At 37.2% G+C, this 19,517-nt stretch overlaps 1 protein-coding gene across 2 annotated transcripts; it reads left to right on the plus strand.

Annotated features, from left to right (window-relative positions):
- Nucleotides 1–5,398: 5,398 nt before the first annotated feature.
- On the plus strand, nt 5,399–19,517 carry LOC121072849 (pulmonary surfactant-associated protein A1-like). Of its 2 annotated transcripts, XM_040563004.1 has the most exons (8): nt 5,399–6,447; nt 7,632–7,756; nt 12,664–12,739; nt 13,005–13,095; nt 14,911–15,055; nt 15,880–15,954; nt 16,879–16,956; nt 18,117–19,517. In XM_040563004.1, exons 5-8 carry the CDS (start codon nt 14,926–14,928, stop codon nt 18,491–18,493), a joined length of 660 nt encoding a protein of 219 aa, XP_040418938.1. In that variant the 5' UTR covers nt 5,399–6,447; nt 7,632–7,756; nt 12,664–12,739; nt 13,005–13,095; nt 14,911–14,925; the 3' UTR covers nt 18,494–19,517. The 2 variants fall into 2 exon arrangements, with proteins under 2 accessions (XP_040418938.1, XP_040418937.1); XM_040563003.1 differs by lacking the exon at nt 13,005–13,095.

Consider the following 19,517-nt stretch of genomic DNA (forward strand, 5'->3'; position numbering starts at 1 on the left):
GTGAATGGCTCTGTTTTCCCACTGTCAGTCACCTAAACCATCAAATTGTCCTCCATGAAGATCAGCTATGTAGCACCTAATAACAGATGCCCAAAGGTAATCACAGCGAGGAAAGATTAAAACATGCAAATTACATGCTACCAGATATATCTATTATGACACTTGTACTTCATTCATTTTGTCATTTCAAAAAATTGATCTTGCTTCACAATGCTAGAAATGAAGTGGCAAAATATTAATGCGACATCAGCATTCCTCTTTTAGACTGCATCTACAGCTTCAATCATACTGAGTCGAACTATTATAGGATGTCAATATAAGCTTTTGGGATCTGTAACAGTTAGGAGAGTAATGACAGGAATACATATAGTAGTGCTTGTTAGATACACTTGCTTGTAGAACTGTAGATAGTGCTTGTAGATACGTATTTGATATTTCATTGCACACAGTGATTTTAAAACAAATATGTTCTAAATGAATGAAAGCTGTCTTTCAACAGAAATTTTTTAGATATACTATTCCTAATTTCCATGTCATTAAATGTCTCGAGTCCAGCTCTGAAATGTAATTTAGACTAATTTTTACATGATTTTGCCCATTGAATTTCTAATACACTTGTTTGAATTTTATGAAGCTTCTTCTAACCTTATATTGATTATTTGCATTTGGACAGCACTACATGTTATTCAGATGGGATCTCTACAGACTGAAAAACTGTTTTCAGGTAAGTGCAAAAATATTTTTATGCTAAAAATACTGAAGAAGTTCATGGAAGTGGAGAGGGTGAATATTCATGTTGTAGGTAGGCTCAGTTTCATACGGTCCAAAGTTATTAGATAACTATCCTTATTACTAGGTTGTGTATGTGAGAGGTGTATATAGCCTTCAGAAAGGAGAATGTATATAGGAAGTCTGAGATATAGTTTTTGAATTTGTTGCTTGAAGTAAACATCTAGTCAGACCATTTTTGAGTCATTGAGTTCTTTGGCTTAAGTTATATTATTTGAAGCTTTTAAACTCAGTGAGATGCTCTCAGAAGTGCCCTCAGTTCCGACCTTTCTCACCACCCATGTTAGGGACACCATTCTTTCTTTAGGAACACTGTTCTTTAGTAGATGCTGAACAGCAAAAAGTGAGTTTGAAATTGTTTTTCTAGAGGCTTAAATCAGCATCCCTGATGACCACTTAATTTTGCATTAATTAGAAACCAATCTGTATTTGTTTGCCCCTGATTAGAACCATCTCATTTGGTGCTAATATGACCTCCACAGAGCTTCTAAGTAATTCAAGATGAGAGCAGCATTTGTTAATCAGCTGCTGGGCTTATCTTTCTAAAACATAGCACAATTTTAGGCTAAGTATAGGCTTAGGAAAAGCTATCCTGTCACCTGTGAAAAAACATGATTTCTGAAAAGCTCTTTTCCTTCTTTTCATTTTTCAAGTGGCAATTTTCTGTGGGAACTACAAGATGGAAACAGGAAACTATTTCAATCAGTAGCAACTTGTACTTATGCTTTCCTTTTTAATCATAAACTATAAATGTGAGGGAGGAGTGGATAATTTATGCTCAGAGCAGAGGAGAAACATGCCTTTTCCTTTGGCTTGTTTCCTGCTATGGAAGAAGGCATCACCTTCTTGTGTGAAATGTGCAGAGAAGAGTTATGCCGGGAGGCCTGTGGCTTTAGTACTATCAATATGGCTCTTTAGCCTAGGGCTTGCCAACATAAGGTAAGAAAAATAATTCTTGGATTGTAGTTTGGCCAATAATATCCAGGAAAAGAAGTAATGCAGGAGAGTCTGGAAACCTAAGTGCAGTTTCAAATCTCTTTTAAACTCTCTGCCAAACCTCTCAGCAGTTGCAGCAGCACTGGATCCTTTGTATTCACTCTAGTGAATGATCTTATCCTCAGGCACCTGCAGTTAACATCCCCTTTTTATGGTCTGTGACCCTAGTGATGTTTCAGGCATTGGTAGCTTGAGCTGTTTATATCAGTGCTGCAGGGCAGACTGGTGTGAAACCTGTTTCCTGGCCCTCTGTTTTCTTTCTGGTTTATGTCTAAAGCTAGCAGCACAGTTTGTCCCACAGAGCTGAGTTTGTGCATTAATGCTGCACAAGGCGGCTTTGCAGCGGGAGGAAAACTCCACAGTGTGTAACTGGCTGGCATCCTCCTCGAGCCCTGGAGAGTTTGAGTACAGACAAAACTTCAGGCAGCTGGAATTTACCCTGGACTGTTTACAAAACATGACAGTAGTAGTCAACCCACATTTAGGTGTCTAATTGCAGAGAGCCTGTACTTGAAAAACGTTCAGAGATGTTCCCATCAAGGAAATGAGAAGGGTAAGGAGGGAGTAAACCAGGGTCCTGCTGTCACCTTGCAGCTTTTCCCATCAGGTTTTCTGTGCTTTCTTGGGGTCAGAGCTCTGCACCTTTCCCCCCTCTCCCATCTGCACTTGGTGGACTACTGCTCTTGGCCACCTTAACCTTGTGCTTGAGATGTACACAAGAAAAGGCTCTGCGTGCTTCCACCCACCCCAAAAATTATTCCCAACCATGTTTTTGATGTAAACAAGGGATGTTCAACTACTACAAACTGAGTTGGCCACAGCAGTTGAAATTTACTTGGAAATCTTGAAACCTCTTGAGTAGCATAATAATGAGTACTTCATTATCTCCTACCTTGCACTTTATGGATCCAATGGCACCTGTGCAAGGGTATCCCACTCAGAAGCAGTTTGCACAATGCTGCTTTGCTTACAGACCAAAACATTTTAACCCCTCTATCCCCCTTATGCAGTCTCTACCCTTGCTAAACAGCTCTATGTATCTACGAAAGCAAGGCAAAGATAGGAAAAGAGAAGGGGAGGAGGAAAAAGGGATGCTTTTTTAAACCTCTTTACCATTTTACCTTTTGTTACCAGCTACGATGAAAACAAGGGGTATTAATACTACTTCCTAAGCCTGCTAAGTAAATCATGTATTTGTGCATCAAAAACTAGTAAAGCAAATATTATCTTGAAGCCCCAGATTGCCCTCTGTGTGCTGTTATTCTAGTACTGCTTCTAGTACCTGTTACTTAGTTTAGAGTTGCAATTGCCAGCATCTGGAGAATTGCACCTTTCCTTTTCAAAAGTAAAGACCATCTCTAGCTTGCATACTTAACAGTGGGGGGGGGGGGGGGGGAAAAAGGAGAGAAAAGAAGCTAACAAAGCTTAAAAGCCTTTCAATTGAAAAGTTCTACAAATGAGGTGAAAATGTTTATTGCCTTTTAATATCATGTTTTAAAGTCTGTAATTAAGGCAGAATCTGTATTTTTAACAAATAGGGATTAAGTGTCAGGAATAGCGTGGCGAGAAAAGCTGCCAGCTCTTTGCACAACAGCAGTTGTAAAAGCTATTAAAGAAATGTTTCTGATGTGTCTATAGTGCTTAAGTGTATTATGTGTTAGTTCACTGAATATTGTATACTACCCTCTGTCTCAAGTTACTGGGAGCTCTCCACCGGTTTTGTATGCTGCAGCCCTGAAGTTTATATTTGTCTAATGCTCTCAGAATAATTCTGAATTTAGCATTTATTCTAGGAAATTGTGTGAGTTGTTGGAAAGTGTAATAGTTTGAATCATTTATCTCTGTTACAGTGGCACAGTATGTTATTTTGGAAAGATAAAAGAACATAAAAGGTGGAAAGAAATGCAGTGTACCGCTTGCATGATAACACTGGTACTGCAAGAAGTACGATTGTTCTCTGCAGGTTTTGAATACTAATTTTTAGAAGTTAATACTTAAAAATCCACTTCAGCTTTAGATGATTGCCCAAGGTAACAGTGGAAATGGACTGGCCGTTTGAAAGCGGCACTCGGTGTACTCAGTAGGCTGGGCTCTGCGCAGGACTGAGTCATAGGGAGGAGGCTAAGCCCCTGCAGAGTGCCATTAAGCCCTCATGCCTAGGGGCTGCACCCTCTCTTCAGTCCCAAGGTATTTCTTCCTTTGTGTAAAGTGCACACAGCTGCAATTGCACAGTCTAGCCCCGAGGGCATGTGAACACACTCTGAAAAGGCACCGTTATGAAAACCCTATGCTATACCTATTTTTCTAGCTTGATCCCCTGAGACAGTCTGGTAAGACAGACAAGCAATGAGACTACTAACAAGCATATCTGAAGCACTCTTTTGTAGGTACCCACTCCTGACAACTATTTTCCTGCCTGCCAGCTGCTGATGTTCCAGATATCTCTGTTGGAGTGCATTCCCTCACAAACCAGAGGTTATAAGATATCATAGCTTGCTTTTACAGAGGCAATACTACAACCTGCTTCCCTCTCATGAGCATACAGAAGAATATTCAGAAAACAAGCAAATTTTTGGCTGCTGATAGATGTGAGAAACCACTGAGGGCTTCAGGAGATGGGAGAGATGTGGAAAAAGGCAAAAGAATTGAAAATATTATTAACAGGACAACAGCTGCCTCAGTGATTTTGTGTATGTATCTGACAATATTGGTCTAGACTTCAGGTAAACCTCACTGTACTTGTGACGTGTGAAAAGGCTTGATTGAATTCAGCACGTGTTAGAAAGTTCACATCTCTGCTAAAACGAATGGCAATAAAACAGCCAATGAACAAAGGTACCCATAGCTGTGCTGCTGTTTATATTTCCTGAATAGCATGGATAGGCCAGCAATCTGTAACATCTTTTATAGTCACTGCTGCAGAGATAATATTTGAACAAGATAATGGTTATGTGGCTGCATGGTATGGCACTTCGGGAGCTGAGAGACAATGAGCAGAACTTGCTCTTTGTGTTTTGCCTTTCAGATGGAAAAGGTATGGAGATATATGCAGTCTATTGTACAGGTATGTATACATTTGTCACGCTTAGCAGAATGGATCTGAAATCTCTAGGCCGGGCTGTAGTTCAGGTTGGCCAGTAAGAACAGGACAACTGCTCCTTAGCCAGGTGGTGAGCTGCTTAAACACATGGGGGCTGGACTTCTCCATGCCAAACTCACAGAATGAGTCCTCAAAGCAGTGAATGCCAAAACAAATTGAAAAAAATCAACAGGTAGCTCAGATGGTTATTAATAATTTCATAAAGTTTCCCTTGTTTTACTAAGAAAAACAATATTTAATCTTCAAAATCTCATATAAGGCTGCTATAAAGACTGTAAGAAGTGACCCTCATGGAATAAAAAAAATTATATTTTATTAGTTAAGTAGTTGGCACTCATGGTTATTACGGTTCTCAAGGTTATTAAACATTCTCTCTGATTTGTCACGCAAGCTAAATCTGCTGTGTTTTAAGAACCTACTAAACAGTTTCAGTTGGAATTGTACTGGCCTCAAGCAGTATTCAGATCTCCCATTTCTCTCCAGAGAGAATCTGAGGTTTTAGGACTCTGTTCGTTCCCTTTTGTTTTCTTTCTATTTCACTGGCCTTCATCTGTTCCTTGTTTTTTGTCTACTTAGATGAACTCCAGGGGGTTTTAATTAGCTAGCTAAAAAAGAAAATATACTGCAGAGCCAAAATAAAACAGATGGGTATGTATTTCTTAATGCTATTTGTGCTAAAGGTTGCAATGGCTTGTGCCTCAGCGTAAGGAAAACACTAACAGTAGTGTCTGTTATCCTGACCAGCGATTGAATAGCCCACCTTTTTTCCCGCTCAATATCCAATTAGAGGAAAGAATTTCCTCCCACTGATTTCTCAAAACTTCATCCTCTGAGTTTTTCCTTTCTTCTCAACTTATATGCCTAAGGAAGTTTCTAAAGTGCAGTTAAGTATCCAATTGCCTTTGAAGGTCACTGAAAATTACATTTTTAGAAGTGCGCTGTTTCATTTTAGACTCAAAGTAATTTGCATATAGTATGACCTGAATCATTCTGTTCAGTATAAAAAATGCATTTTTGTGGTTCAAATCTAAAAATTCAAGAACTTTTCACTGTTTTGCTCTGTTCCTTGTAGATATTTTACTGAAATATTCATAGAAGCAAACAAAGAAAAAATACTACTGGATGATGCAATGCTGTTTAGAATGCTGTAGTTTCATCTGCTTCAATTTCAGTTACATTGCAGCAGTCTTCTAATCCTCATGAATGAATGGATATATATGGTTCATTGCGTTAATCTTTCTGATTTTGGGGATCGGTGTTAACATTTTACAATCAGAACAAAAGACCTCAGTATAGCCAAGATTATAATAACAGAATAATAATCAGAATGGTATAGCAAGAGTATAGCTTTAGCAATGATGATCTAAGGATGTAAGCATGGCAAATGTTTGCTTGGAGAGGTCACATTTCTTATTAGGGCATCAGGCATAGGTTTTAAGCTTCTATTTAGGATGTGAAGAGTTCTGTGCTCAATTTTTGCTGTTTTTATGTTTAGGTGGTGAAAACGTGATTCCTCACTCTTCAGGGAGCATCTCAAAACATATGCTGAAGTAATGTAACAGGTATTGCAAACAAAGATACTTTGGTCTTAAATAGCTATACTTTTCTTGAGAGAATCTGCTCACTTTTAACCTATTTACTTTTACAATTGCATCCTCTTTATTATCTCTGTTTGTATATGAATAGTTTTGGTCAAATCTCACTATATAGCAAAATAGGATTTCAACAAACTATGTTTATTTTCATTAAGAGTTTGGCTTGCAAAAGCTTTCAGAGAACTCAGCAAAGAAATTGGCTTGTAATTAAAGAATAAAACTATAAGCACCTTTCTATCAATAACCTTTTTAGTCTAAGATTTTTTAAAACTTAGTAATAAACAAAATTACTGCAAAAAATACAAAATAACTCTCTATAGTACTTTGGCTCCAGATTATTGCGTCCTGGATAACCAGCTACAGTCAGGGAATGCTCAGGGTGAAAGAAAATGGGTTTTAATAAATATATGTCTGTAGCTAAGCCTTTATTTTCTCTACATCCTTTAGAGGAATCTTCCAAGAATATTTCTACACTGAAGTCTCTCTAATAACTGTTCCTTACATAGTTTCAGGTCAGCTCAAGTACTAGTAAAAGATGAGGAAATTAACATGCTTCCTTGGGCACTTAAGTCCACGGCCTTTCCTTGGCATCACACAGCTCTGGCTGTGCTGCCAGCAGCGCCCAGCATAGCTGGTTTGGAGCTGCCAGGGATTTATCAGTGGAAGATACAGTCATTATAAGTAGGGCCATGTGCCTGCACTGTTACAGTACTGCTCCAAGGCAGGAAGTGATGGGGCCCCAAAGCATCACTTGCTGCCACTGTCACATCCCTCCTGCCTCCGGGGAGTGAGATCTGGTCCTCCAGAGGTGAAGCACAAAGCCACCACACTGACTTGCAGGCACTGGATGGACTCACAGCTGTGTGTCACCAGCCTGGTAAGGTGCTCCATAGCTCTGTGTTTCTTGGAAAATGAGATGATGACGTGCCTTAATATCTATCACCTATCACAAAGATAACAAGTGTCCCTCTGTACTTGTGCACTAATGAGAGTCTAAAATGTACCGTTACAAATGAAACAGATTCAATATATTAAATGCTATATGCATCAAACAACACAATTAGCTAAAACATACAGTTTTGTGTTCACTCTCCTAAAAAGCTCGGTGCAAAAATGAGCATCTGTAATACTTATTTTGTCTTTGTTTTCAGCTTATAGCAAGATAACAACCATGAAATGTGGCATTTCCTGGAAATTCATTATCGGTTGGGATCCCCTCAGTAAGGTGCAAAGCAGCTTCATTTTACTGTGACCGTCAGACCTGAACAGCAGCTTGGTGAGTTTATTATTTTCACTTATAACTTTGTATTTTCTGCCATGTGTTTTCAACAACAAGTTTCTCCCAAGGACTTTGACTTTCAATCACAAATAAAATTTTGGCAGTGCTTTTGGATATATATGTTGTAACACTTATCAGCGAGACATTAGATGGGCCATTTCCCAGCAATAATAGCATAACAACAGCTTAAAAAGGTTTGTTTTTTTCTTGCTATCTGCAGACTAGATTATCTTTATTTTAAATTGACAACAAGGGCCAGGTGGCTGCTTATAAGAACAAGATATGAATTACGAGCATATGTTTCCAAGGCAATCTTGGCCAGTGGCTGTTCAAGCAAAAAATGCTTCTTATTACCTCTTTTCAGAGGAGGTATAGTTCATCTCCATGGGAACACAACATGACAGAACAGCCCTGTGATTATTCTTTGTATTATTTCCAGTAAAGACAGACAATATTTATTCCATCATGACACTACAGATTGTCATTGCAGTGGGTATTTCTGTCATGTTGTTGAACAAGTATTAGGAATCGTCTCCCATAGCGTTGTGCAGTATTCCCAAAGCAGGGTTATATGCTTAGCAAGGAAGATGTAAGGAGGAATTACAAAGCTAGTAATATGGCCTGCGGGACAGAAAACTGATACTTTGAGATTAAAAAAGAAAAGCTGGCTTCCACAATGATTTTAGGGATTGCACCTCTCTAAGCTGTTTCACAGCTACAGAAACTCTAAAGGTACAGACTTTCAAGAAATCATTGTTAGGTTGTGATGTCTGAGTGAGATCATTTCTGGGGTTTTGCTTGTTTGCTTGTGAAGGTACAAGACAAAAGCTGACTTATAGATTGGACAGTTAATTTTTTACTAAACTTGGAGAAAGAATATAGTAAGGGAGAAGGGGAGAGTATGTGTCCTGCCTAATCATTAATGACATTTTGTCATACTAACTGCAAAACCTGATCAAAGTGATCACAGCTGAGGAAGGTGAGGCTGCAGAAATGATGAGCAATAGTTTTTTTCAGGCATTTTGTCTATTCTTTGTACAGGACTTTTGTTTGTTTCAACTACAAGGAGCTGTAGCTTCACTATTGTCTGGGAATTAGTATTCCTACACAAATTAACATGAAATCTACACTTTAAAATATACATATATATAGTCCCTGCTGTTTACATATGTGCTCTTCATAAAATTTAGTTATTTAAGTGCTAGTTCTGGAGGCTTTATTTCTGTAGATACTGGTAAGTTCCTATAAACACTTTTTCAGAAGATCAGGAGAAAATCAACTTGATGTTTAAATACTTTTCAGGTTGCCTTTGCAATAGGCGTTTTCTTACATCCGTGTTCTTCCTGATTTGTGTACTCCCTGGTCTGGCTTGTGGAAAATGGCCAAAAGGTTACGTGTAAGGTCTCAGTAAGTGTTGAAGGTTCAGACATCATATTCCAAAACATAAATCTGTACCCAGCATGGGCTAGGCCCGAGAGTCCTTCTCTGCTTGTTCCTGAGAGAAATTCCTTTTGATACCTGTAGGAATTTGTCCATTAAAAGTCTTCAGGCTCAGGACTGTTATTTCAGGAACAGGACTCCTCAGACGTAGCTCATGCCATCATGATAGGGACCCAATAGTCAGAGCAGAAGGCAGCCTCGTTTCCCTTGGTTCTTCATAACTTAGCTTTTTGACTCATCGCTTTATTTTTGTGCCTAGTTTCTTGGCACCTCAGTCTCTACCATGAAATGACTATGTCAGAGTTTTATCTGCTACTGAGGATCAAAATAAAAGGATGATTTGCCATTTCCTAACTGTTCTTAAATATTCTTTAGCCATTCTCTCAATTTCCTGTAGCTCTAAAAAGCTCCAAATTTTGACCCATAGTATCTATTGCAAGTGTATTTCTACGTGTTCCAACTTTTACATTGAGTAGAGCCTCTTAAAACATGTTCCTTCTGGAGGCAGAGGAGGCCTTAAAGGCTATCACCTCCCACGTCATGGACAAAGAAATAAGCTTTAATACATCGTTAGTGTGCCTTTCCCCCAGACTACTTAATTATTTTTTTCCAGGGATTAAAGTCAATTATTGCAACTTACTGAGGAAATATTGATGTTCTCTAGTATGCTGGCTTTGAATCTGTAGTTTAAATCAGTGGCTTCAGGTGTATGAGAAAGAAGCAACCAGGTATAATCTGACAACAAAGGTCAAGTGTTTCTTCTGTTAACATAGTTTTAAGGTTATATACTTTTTTACTGGAAAGAACTGCGCCTGCTTTTTTTCACAAAAGCTGTGGAAAACCCAGACACCCCTTTCCTTGATAATACAGGTTCAATTTACTTTTCCTAGAACAGAAAATAGATTGAAAGGGATGACTTTTTTTTTCTTCATCAAATTGCTTGAAGGCATTCTTTTTTGTCTTAAGCTAAAGTTTTTTCTAATTTACAAGCACAGTGCTAGGCAAGGCCTGTTTGGTATACTTTGATGAAACCAGCTTTTAAAACCCACTCACCCAAGCTCTGCTCCCTATGGCTACTGTCCTATCTTTAGGAACCTCATTATCTGTATTCAGCAGTTCATTCTCCTCCTTCATCAACCTGCTTACACACTTGGACCTAGAAATCTCTGCCCTGGGATCCATCCCCCCAGATGACAGTGTATTATTAAGATGACAGCATGTCAGTGATACTGTGTTTATAAATATAAATACGTCTCATCAGCAATTACATTCTACATCTGAGATGCTTATCTTCCAATTAAAGTGGCATGAGGCTAGAGTACACAGCAATGATACGTTTTAAGCCCTACCAGCAGCAGAATTTGGATTATTTCCTTACTAGAGGTATAGTAAGGTACCGTAATCTCTACTTTTTTCATCCTGTTTCTGTATCAATGCACTGTAAACTAGTATAAATATGATTTTATCAGTGTTTCTTATTTTCCAAAGACAAGGATACGGTTGACCTTCCCCTGTTTATTGTTTGGACTTGCCGCAGCTGAGGAGCAGGGAGCACTTACCCATTGGACTGTTTCATTACTTAGTAGGTGGTGTAGGTTTAGTTCCTGTATTTCTGATGAGGGCCTAAGTTGATAACTAACGAGTCTTAAACTGGGTTTGGGCACCCAAGTCTGGCCTATTTTAAGATCAGTAGCAGCAGAGCAGATAGGTTGCAGAGAAAATACTAGACAAATATCAAGCGTGAATGTTGCTTTGAACAGGGTGAAGATGGAGATTTGACCATACCAGCTTGCCATGCAGATGCTGTGCCAAGGACAAGCTAAGACAGCTGATATCAGGAGCTTGCAGCACAGTAACACATTTAAGATTAATGTCTCACAGGTTGCTAAAATAAACTAGCATGGCTACACAACATTGTTTTATGTGAAAGAGTGCTGTATAGCTTTATGTAGATCAGGCTATGATAACATCATTAGTAATCAGCTCCTTTCAAAACAGTGAGCTGAGCAAAATGGAGAGTTCACCTTGTTTTCAGAAAATTAGAGGTTTGAAGGCTATCTAAAAGAAATTTGTTTTGGTTTTGAAAGCACCTTAGAAGTTATTAGTCGTTAAACTGCTTTTTTTGAGGGTTGAATGAACTGCTGCTATAAGAAGCAGCAGTCTTTCTGGATACACAGCATCTTTAAAAATCAGATTCCATCTTTTTTCAAAATTCTCCTTTGCTAACAGTTGAACAGGCCTTTGTGGGGCTTAGGTTTATTTTCTGGCATCAAAAATGCAGCATAATTCTTGCGTTAGGGGACCTCAGAAGGAATCTTATTGTTCTATTTAAGACAGAAAGAAGGATTTAGTATCCGGGTTCCACTGAAATCACTCAGGTATGTTGGCTTAATTTTTTTGGGTGTTACCCTGTTAAAAATCTTCAGCCATTGCCACATAAGCTTACCTGTAGATTTCAGAATACTGAGCCTTTTAGCTATTCTACAGGTTGCCAGGTTGCTGAAAAAAAAATATTTACTTTCTTTCCGCCTTATTCTTCAGTGTATTTATTTTGCCTAATTCTCTGTTACTTCACAAAGGAAAGTAAATCTAATGACTAAGTAATCATTCATGGTGGATGATGTTTCAATGTCTTATCAGCTTATTTGTGCAAGCACAATCTGGCTCATTGTAGAAGAATTGTTCTGAAATTCATATTAATTGGGGGGGGGGGGGTGTACAAGATAATTTGTCATTTTTTTTATACATCTTATGCCATTACAGACCTTGTTTTGCTTATGCCACACTTTCCTGAATGAACAGAGATAGTGTGTACCTGGTGGGGTTTCATTGACTTCCCTGCTTAATTTTGAAATTCTGTATTTAATTTTGCGAAGTACAAACTGTTCGGTGGAAAAAGTAGCACTAACCTGCAAAGATTTATAAAGTTGTTCATATATTGAAATTGCATGCATATGCATGGAGATGTATGTGGGTAGCACCACAGATCAGTATTAACCATTACAACTGTTGTCGTTGCCTGGAAACTGGATCTATACGAGATCATGTTCTGGTAAGTTAGATTCCCAAGAACTTGGGCACTTTATCATTTAAAATATTGCTTCACAAAATCTAGATTCATTGAGTTTAATCTTATCTTGCAGCTACACAAATTTCTCAGAGCTGTAGGTACCCCAGAGGTCTGCAGCCATTCAGAAACAGAACTGCCAATGTCTTGTGCTAAATTGCCCTATATCTGTGCCATTCACAAACCACAGCAGCATTCACAAGCAAGTCATTTTACCTACTGGGTACTATCTAACCTACATTTTATACACTTAACAGCAGTTTTTTTCATCTACCATAATTTCAACCAGTGGGATTAGAGGTTTTATAAAATGACTAATCCGCATTCAAACCTTTGCTGCATATCATGAAAGACTTAAACATAGATCTTTTATAAGCTTTTTTTTTTTTTTTTTAAGGAAAGAAAAGGACACTAAAAACTCTTCAACTTGTTTGTTAAAGCATGGCCACATGTCATTTCTGCTCTTATTTCAGGTAAGAAAAACAATTGTAACAATATCTTTGCAGTAATTAGATTAATTGAAGGTTTCTTTATATTTTTATACCTTTTGCATGGGTGTACAAATCTGGAGTTATCTGTTAGATTAATTACTTTTTCTCCATTAAAAATATAAAATTGAACTTTTTTTCTTATAAGAATAGAAAGTTAAATTTATCAGCCCTTAAAATTGTTCTCAGTATTCACATAAAAAGTGTTTAAGCAAAACTAAAAAGTCTCATTTGTGCCCTGATTATCCAGTCTCCACTTCAGCAGTGTCATTTAACAAGCACCACACTATATAAAGGGGACTTGTGAAAGCTGCTCTTTCATTTCACTTTGAAGCAGAAAGGTAAGTTGAATTTGCTTCTCATAAATCACAAGGAACTTCAGGTAGAAGGCAAACCTGTTCCTTTTCATTTCTGTGGTCATATTTATTTTAAAATTAAATTTCCCTTTAATAGGTGGTGGGTTTTTGTTTGGTTTTGTTTAGTTTTTCACTTTTCTTATGTTAGTAATTTTACTAGATGCAGAGATGCCTGTAGGACACCAGATTGTAGTTACAGATGAAGGTCATTCAAACTGGATTAAAACTAAAGAACTGTTTTTCCATTTTGTTATTTAACTAATCAGAACTCTGACTCTGCATCATGATCCAATTATGAGCTGGGTGCAACAGTCCATTTAAATGTAATTCCCTGGATGATCAGCACCAGAGGAAATGTACCTGTTGTAATTGCATTTCCTTATCTCAGGGACATAAGTATGCCTAGCCACCTAAGGTAGGCTTCTGATAGGGACTTTAATAATCTGCTCTGTGGAGTCATAGAAGGGCTCAGGTTAGAAGGAACCTTAAAGATCATTTAGTTCCAACCACAAAAAAAAAGCCTAAAGCAGCTGGTATTACCAGGAGGAATCCTACCTCAGATTCAATACATGCAACTTAACAGTGCTTTTAATGTTGCATGTATGTTCTCAGGTGGATTTGAAATGTACTCATTAGGGTGGATATTCCTGGCAACGAGAGACAGACAGTATTGCTCAAACAGTTCTATATGCATCTTAAGGCTGAAATTTATGACATAAATATTGTTTGGGGGCATGTCCCATTGAGCTGAGTTTAATTAGACATGCCTCTAGATGAACAAGTGGGCTTTGCCCTTAAATATAATCACTATTGCTGCAGATCTAGGATAATGTCAAAAGCCTTTTACAATAAAGTCAGTCCTGCAGATGAAGCCATATTTCTTATTTTTTAAAGCTCAATCCAGCTTTAGAGTATCCATTTAATAAATGGCGCTAATAATAAACTGAGATTCTGATTCTGCTTTTCATATAATAACTGGATATCTCCATGCCATGGTGTCTTATATTTCATCATTTCAGGTTTTATAACCACACAGCATTAGACAATGCTGCATACCCGGCAGCTGCATTGTAAAGCCATTATCTGTAGTTTCAGAGTGCTTTTTACTCATATCTCAGCACCGAGATTATAACCCTACTTAATGTTACACCTGAAAGATGAAATAAGCGGAGATATGATGAATGGGCCTGTTGCCAACCAGCAAACATGCATTTTCTGCAAGACTAACTGCCATTTTTAATCTTGTGGAATTTTGTTCAAAACAAGATAGGAATGTCAATAGAGCTATGAAACTTTTCCCTTGTGTAAAACTTATTTCAAATAAATGTCCCTAAACAATATTGTGCTTAAAGAGATTGCTAACTAGCTCCAAAATATCACAAGAACCACTGTAACAGATTGCACCTTTCAGGTTGGTGGCATATACGTCTATGTTTCATTGAATGATTATAGGCCTAACAGACAAGTAATGTCTTAAGCTTGATCAGTTTTATATCTGAGCTCATTTCTCAAGGACTAATCCTACAAATAGTCAGTGATATCAAAAAAGAAGATATGTCTCCACTATTCCCAAAGGTGTAACTGTCATTCTGTAATAAGTATAGCAATCTGTATCAGTCTAGAAACAATTTTGTGCATAAGCTATGCAATGGTAGCAAAACGAGTCTTATACCTCAAACTACACCTTATTTGAACAAGGCAAGAGTGCAAATTTCGAGACAAAAAAAAATCAATTATATAAGCCAATGCCTACATTTCTTACAGAATCACTGCCTGACAAATATGTGCATTTTCTTACAGCTGCCCTGGACAACCATGATGTCTTACTCATTCTGCATGCTCACAGCAGCAGCTGCTTTGCTAGTGCCTTGCCATGCATTCAACTGTCCAGGACTTCCTGAGCTATCCGATATCCCTGGAGTTGGTGGACTACTTCAACTACTAAGTAAGAATAGTGATCGTCTTCATTGTAATACATATGTACTAACTGTAAGTCTTCAGTAAGGAAAAAAACTCTTTATGTTGTCTTTTCATTCAGACAAAATAAGGCAATAGTAGGTTTATTTAAATGTCTACGTATTTCCAGTTCCAATAAATACAGAGAGAGATTTTCTACCTGACCTTTTGGCCCATACTTTCAGCCTGCAACAAACATAATTTCAGGGGAAAAAATCCTTGTCACGAAGGCAGAATGAATAAAAGCAGCTAACACAGAAGGACATGTGTCCTCAAGGAAGTGGTAGGCAGAAGAGGGAAAGAACGAATGGAGTAAATGGTCAGTTTAATTTTTTTCTAAAAGGAAGAGCTCCTCTCTCTTCTGGGAGAAGAGGGGAAATGCAGTTTATCAATACTTAAACATAGAAATACATATAAACAAATAAATAAACCTTTCTAGTTCGTATTGCCTTTCCAGTGCTATATATTCCATAACAAAAGCATAGAAGCTTTCTTTTTCTTTTTTTTATAAATAAAATGTTATCCCAATATGCATTTTAAAGTGTAATTAAAAGGTGCCTAGTATGTTTCTATAGTATTCAAAGATGGTATGTGCAAAAGGAGTCTGGTAAGGCATATAATTCACACTGGGTAATTTTATTTCTATATGGAAATATTTTCTCCAGGTCCATTATCAGGGCTAAAGTGCTAACAAAGTTATTCATAATCTCAAACTGCAATTTGTTACATGTAAGTTCTATCGTATACTGAAATTTCCCAAATACACACCCATTATATAAATTATATATATATAATTTTGCTTCTCTTTTCTAGAACCTGTTCTAGGCCCAATGTGGCCTTTTGGAAGAGGAAGGCTTCCTGAACCTCAAGCGCCCACGGGGCTGCAAGGTAAAAAATGACAAAAAGGGGATATTGCAATACCAAGTGAAAAAGGCTGATCTCTATATAATGTTTTATCAGACAAATAACTCTCTCTATTGGGTGTAATGTTATTTTTCACTGGCTGTGAAGCACAGTATGTAAGTGTTGGAACACTGCAACTCAGGTGCAACATCTTTTATGCTTCTACGTTCCCGTTAGTTTCAGTTGTGAATAATGGGAACACCATCAGAGAAGCATATCAGTAATTTTGTACTACATGTAGGACCTTTGTTACCAGTGGAAATTTGTATGAAATAAGTTTCTACCTATACAGTCAGTTCCCATCTTAAACATCCAGTGCTGGATGGACTCTGTATTTCACTCCACCTATGTGGAAACCCACCTATATCAGCATTTACAGTTCCAATTAAAATAAGATCTCACTGTAAATACACAAAGCATCCATTCAGCAGAATAAAAAGAAAATTATATAGGTTGAATTTTGTTTAATGCCACAGGAATTGTTCCCTCTCAAAAATATCTCTTGTGCCTGTTCAGTAACAATTATGAGAATGAAAAATTATCCCTGGCAAAGCCATAGGCAAATACTTTATCTTATGATCTTTACACTTTCATAGGCATGACACACATAAGACCTCAAGCTAGATTAAAAAAAAAAAGAAAGTATTTCTTTTGTAGTTTTATTAGGCCTTCTCTATGCAGAAGTGAATTTATGAGCATTTCAGAGGGATTTATTTATTTTTTTTCTTTAATACAGATTAGCAAATAAGTGACAAAGTATTGGGAAATATTTGTTTTACCCCACGCAATGTTAAAATACATCATGCACTAGCTAGTTTTGGAAAATAGCTACGTTTTATCCAATTAATAGTTCCTATCAGCAGAACCTAGTTTTTCTTGCTTGTATAACTTCTATGTTTATCTGTTTAGGTCTACCTATTTCGCTTGACACTGAATTCAGCAATGTTTTAGTGAATTTCAGACAACGACTTTCCAGACTTGAAGGAGGTAATTTTTCCATTTTCACTTTTTCAGCTATCAATCATTTTCAAATGTAATGGGCAAAATTAATTATAGAACTGAGACTTGTAGAAAAGAAATCACACTTGAAAAATGGTCCTATATTCCAAAACTAGAACTTGATGTGAGACACCAATGAGCTGTTCTAGGAATACTGTAGGGCCTGTGTTCATTTTCTGTATTGCCACATACTAATTTTTGGCTTCAGAGAGGTTGACTAGACCTAAATCTTAAAATCGTTACTCCCATTATTGACAGCATAGAATAAGATCAGGTTTGTCTGTGTTATCTTTAAAACAATAATTGTGCAGTTAGTTATCTATTAAGATCGTTCAGAATTAGTTGAATTTACTTAGATGCTATAATAACGCTCAATACAAATAGATGTCCAGTAAGTAACATAAAGGTTGTTCATGAGACAACCTGGAATAATACTTTGGATTTTACAAAGTCATTCATGTTTCAACTGTAAGACAAGATATACTTAAGTATACTCCATTTGTGAACATGAGATAAGAACCAAAGTAAAGAAAGGTACTTTCTTAGTAGGAGAATAAAATGCAGAGTTCTCAGGAACACTTAATGGTGTTTTTTTTTTTTTTTGGATTTGGTTTATATATATACACACACATATATATATATATTGCAAATGATGTTGCACTTTCTACATGGATTCATTGGAACTTCTCAGCCTTGTACCCTATTGCTAGCATTTCTATCTACCAGCAATGAAGTTATTAAAGATGGTAGAAAAAGTTTTGTGTACTGAGTTCACAAAAATAATGATCGTTTCTCTGTTTCCTTTGCTCAAATTTGAAACAAAATTGATCCTCTTTAGGGAGTACACACAGCTATTAGAGATGATACTGTACATAGCAACTGTTAGTACGACATCCTTGTCTTGGAGGAGACCATCTGTGGTCAGAAGCAGCATAGCAATATACTTATTGGACACCTATTGAACTCGTAAAACTCTGAAGATCTTTATTCCTCCCTTCACTTTCATTCTTGCCCTCATCCATTCCCTCCTCTGTTCCTCTTACAACTTTTAATTTCCTCTTCATCATCTTGATTTCTGTCTTTGCTTTCTCATTAATATGCCACAAGAAATAAGAAAGCTAACTAGCTCTTTTCTTTTTGTGTTTTAGTGCTTACTTTGAATGGGAAAATAACAAAAGCAGGAGAGAAAATACTTGCCAGCAATGGGAAGAAAGTGATATTTTCATCTGCTCTAGAATCCTGTGAAAAGACTGGAGGAACTCTTGCAACTCCCATGAATAAGGAGGAGAACAAAGCTATTTTGGGGATTGTGGAACAGTATAACAGTTATGCTTATTTGGGCATTAAAGAGAGTGAGACTTCAGGACAATTTGAGTATATGAATGGCACACCTCTGAATTACACCAATTGGCACCAATATGAGCCTAATGGCAAAGGGACAGAAAAATGTGTAGAGATGCACACCAATGGGAATTGGAATGACAGAAAATGCAACCTGTATCGCCTCACAATCTGTGAATTTTAAAGAATGATGTTTCAGGCACCTGAGAGTATGGAGACAATGAAACAACCTACGCTTCACGTTTATGCAATTTCTGATATTGTTCTATCTCAGAAAATCTAAAACGAATCATATTATGGTATCTTTTTATCCTTAAGAAAATTCCAAATGTAGAAGGTGATTAACTTAATTAAAATGTGCTTAAGTTGATATGTTTCTCTCTATTTTGGAGGGTTGGGAATAGCTCAGAATTCAATGGTCACAACAGACTGTCTCTGTGCACTGGGTCTTTGTGAAGACTAGAGGAAAATTCCAAGGTTTGGCTTCAGATATTGGTTAAAAATTGCCTTTGGCTTCATAGTGGAAGCATTTCTAAGTATTTAGTAATTTATGTGTTAAAAGAGATGAACAAAGGCTGATTTTACTGGAGCAATTAAGGTGTTGGGATTTGCCTATCTCCTAGAATTATAGGGCTTACACTGTGTCATATTGAAGCATGCATTGATATGTTTAGCTTCCGCATTTAACTCCCTTTACAAAAAAAATTTACAGTGCCAGTTGCAATTAATTTTCTTAGTTAAATCAGAAGCTATAAAACACTGATAAACATTGTCTTTGATCTTCATAAACATATAAAATGTATATAAAATATTAAATATTGCATTTTTTGCTAAAATATCACATTCTCTCATGAAACTATGACCACTGCAGAAGGCCGCCTGTCCATCTCCCAAACCACTGACAAAGCACACACTATCTTGGGGGCAGAGGTAAGATTGGAAGTTCAATCAAGTCAAAGAAAAACTATTTTTCTGCTGAAACCACAAAGTCAGACTATGACTCAAAACCCCTAAGATCCAGAACAGTCTTTTCAGAAAGTACTTCCACTGCCACTCAGTTTGAGTAGCTGATTTGGGCAGTAGAATCTCAGTAAAAGACCATGAGTAGCAAATTGTCACTCACCTTGCAGTGGGGAAGTCCTGGGCTCATTCTCATTGTGGGCTCATTTTCTCTCAACCTGAGGGAGAAACGAAAGTACTGAAATTAA

The sequence above is a fragment of the Cygnus olor genome, chromosome 7 (assembly GCF_009769625.2).
Source record: "Cygnus olor isolate bCygOlo1 chromosome 7, bCygOlo1.pri.v2, whole genome shotgun sequence".
NCBI classification, from domain to species: Eukaryota; Metazoa; Chordata; class Aves; order Anseriformes; family Anatidae; genus Cygnus; species Cygnus olor.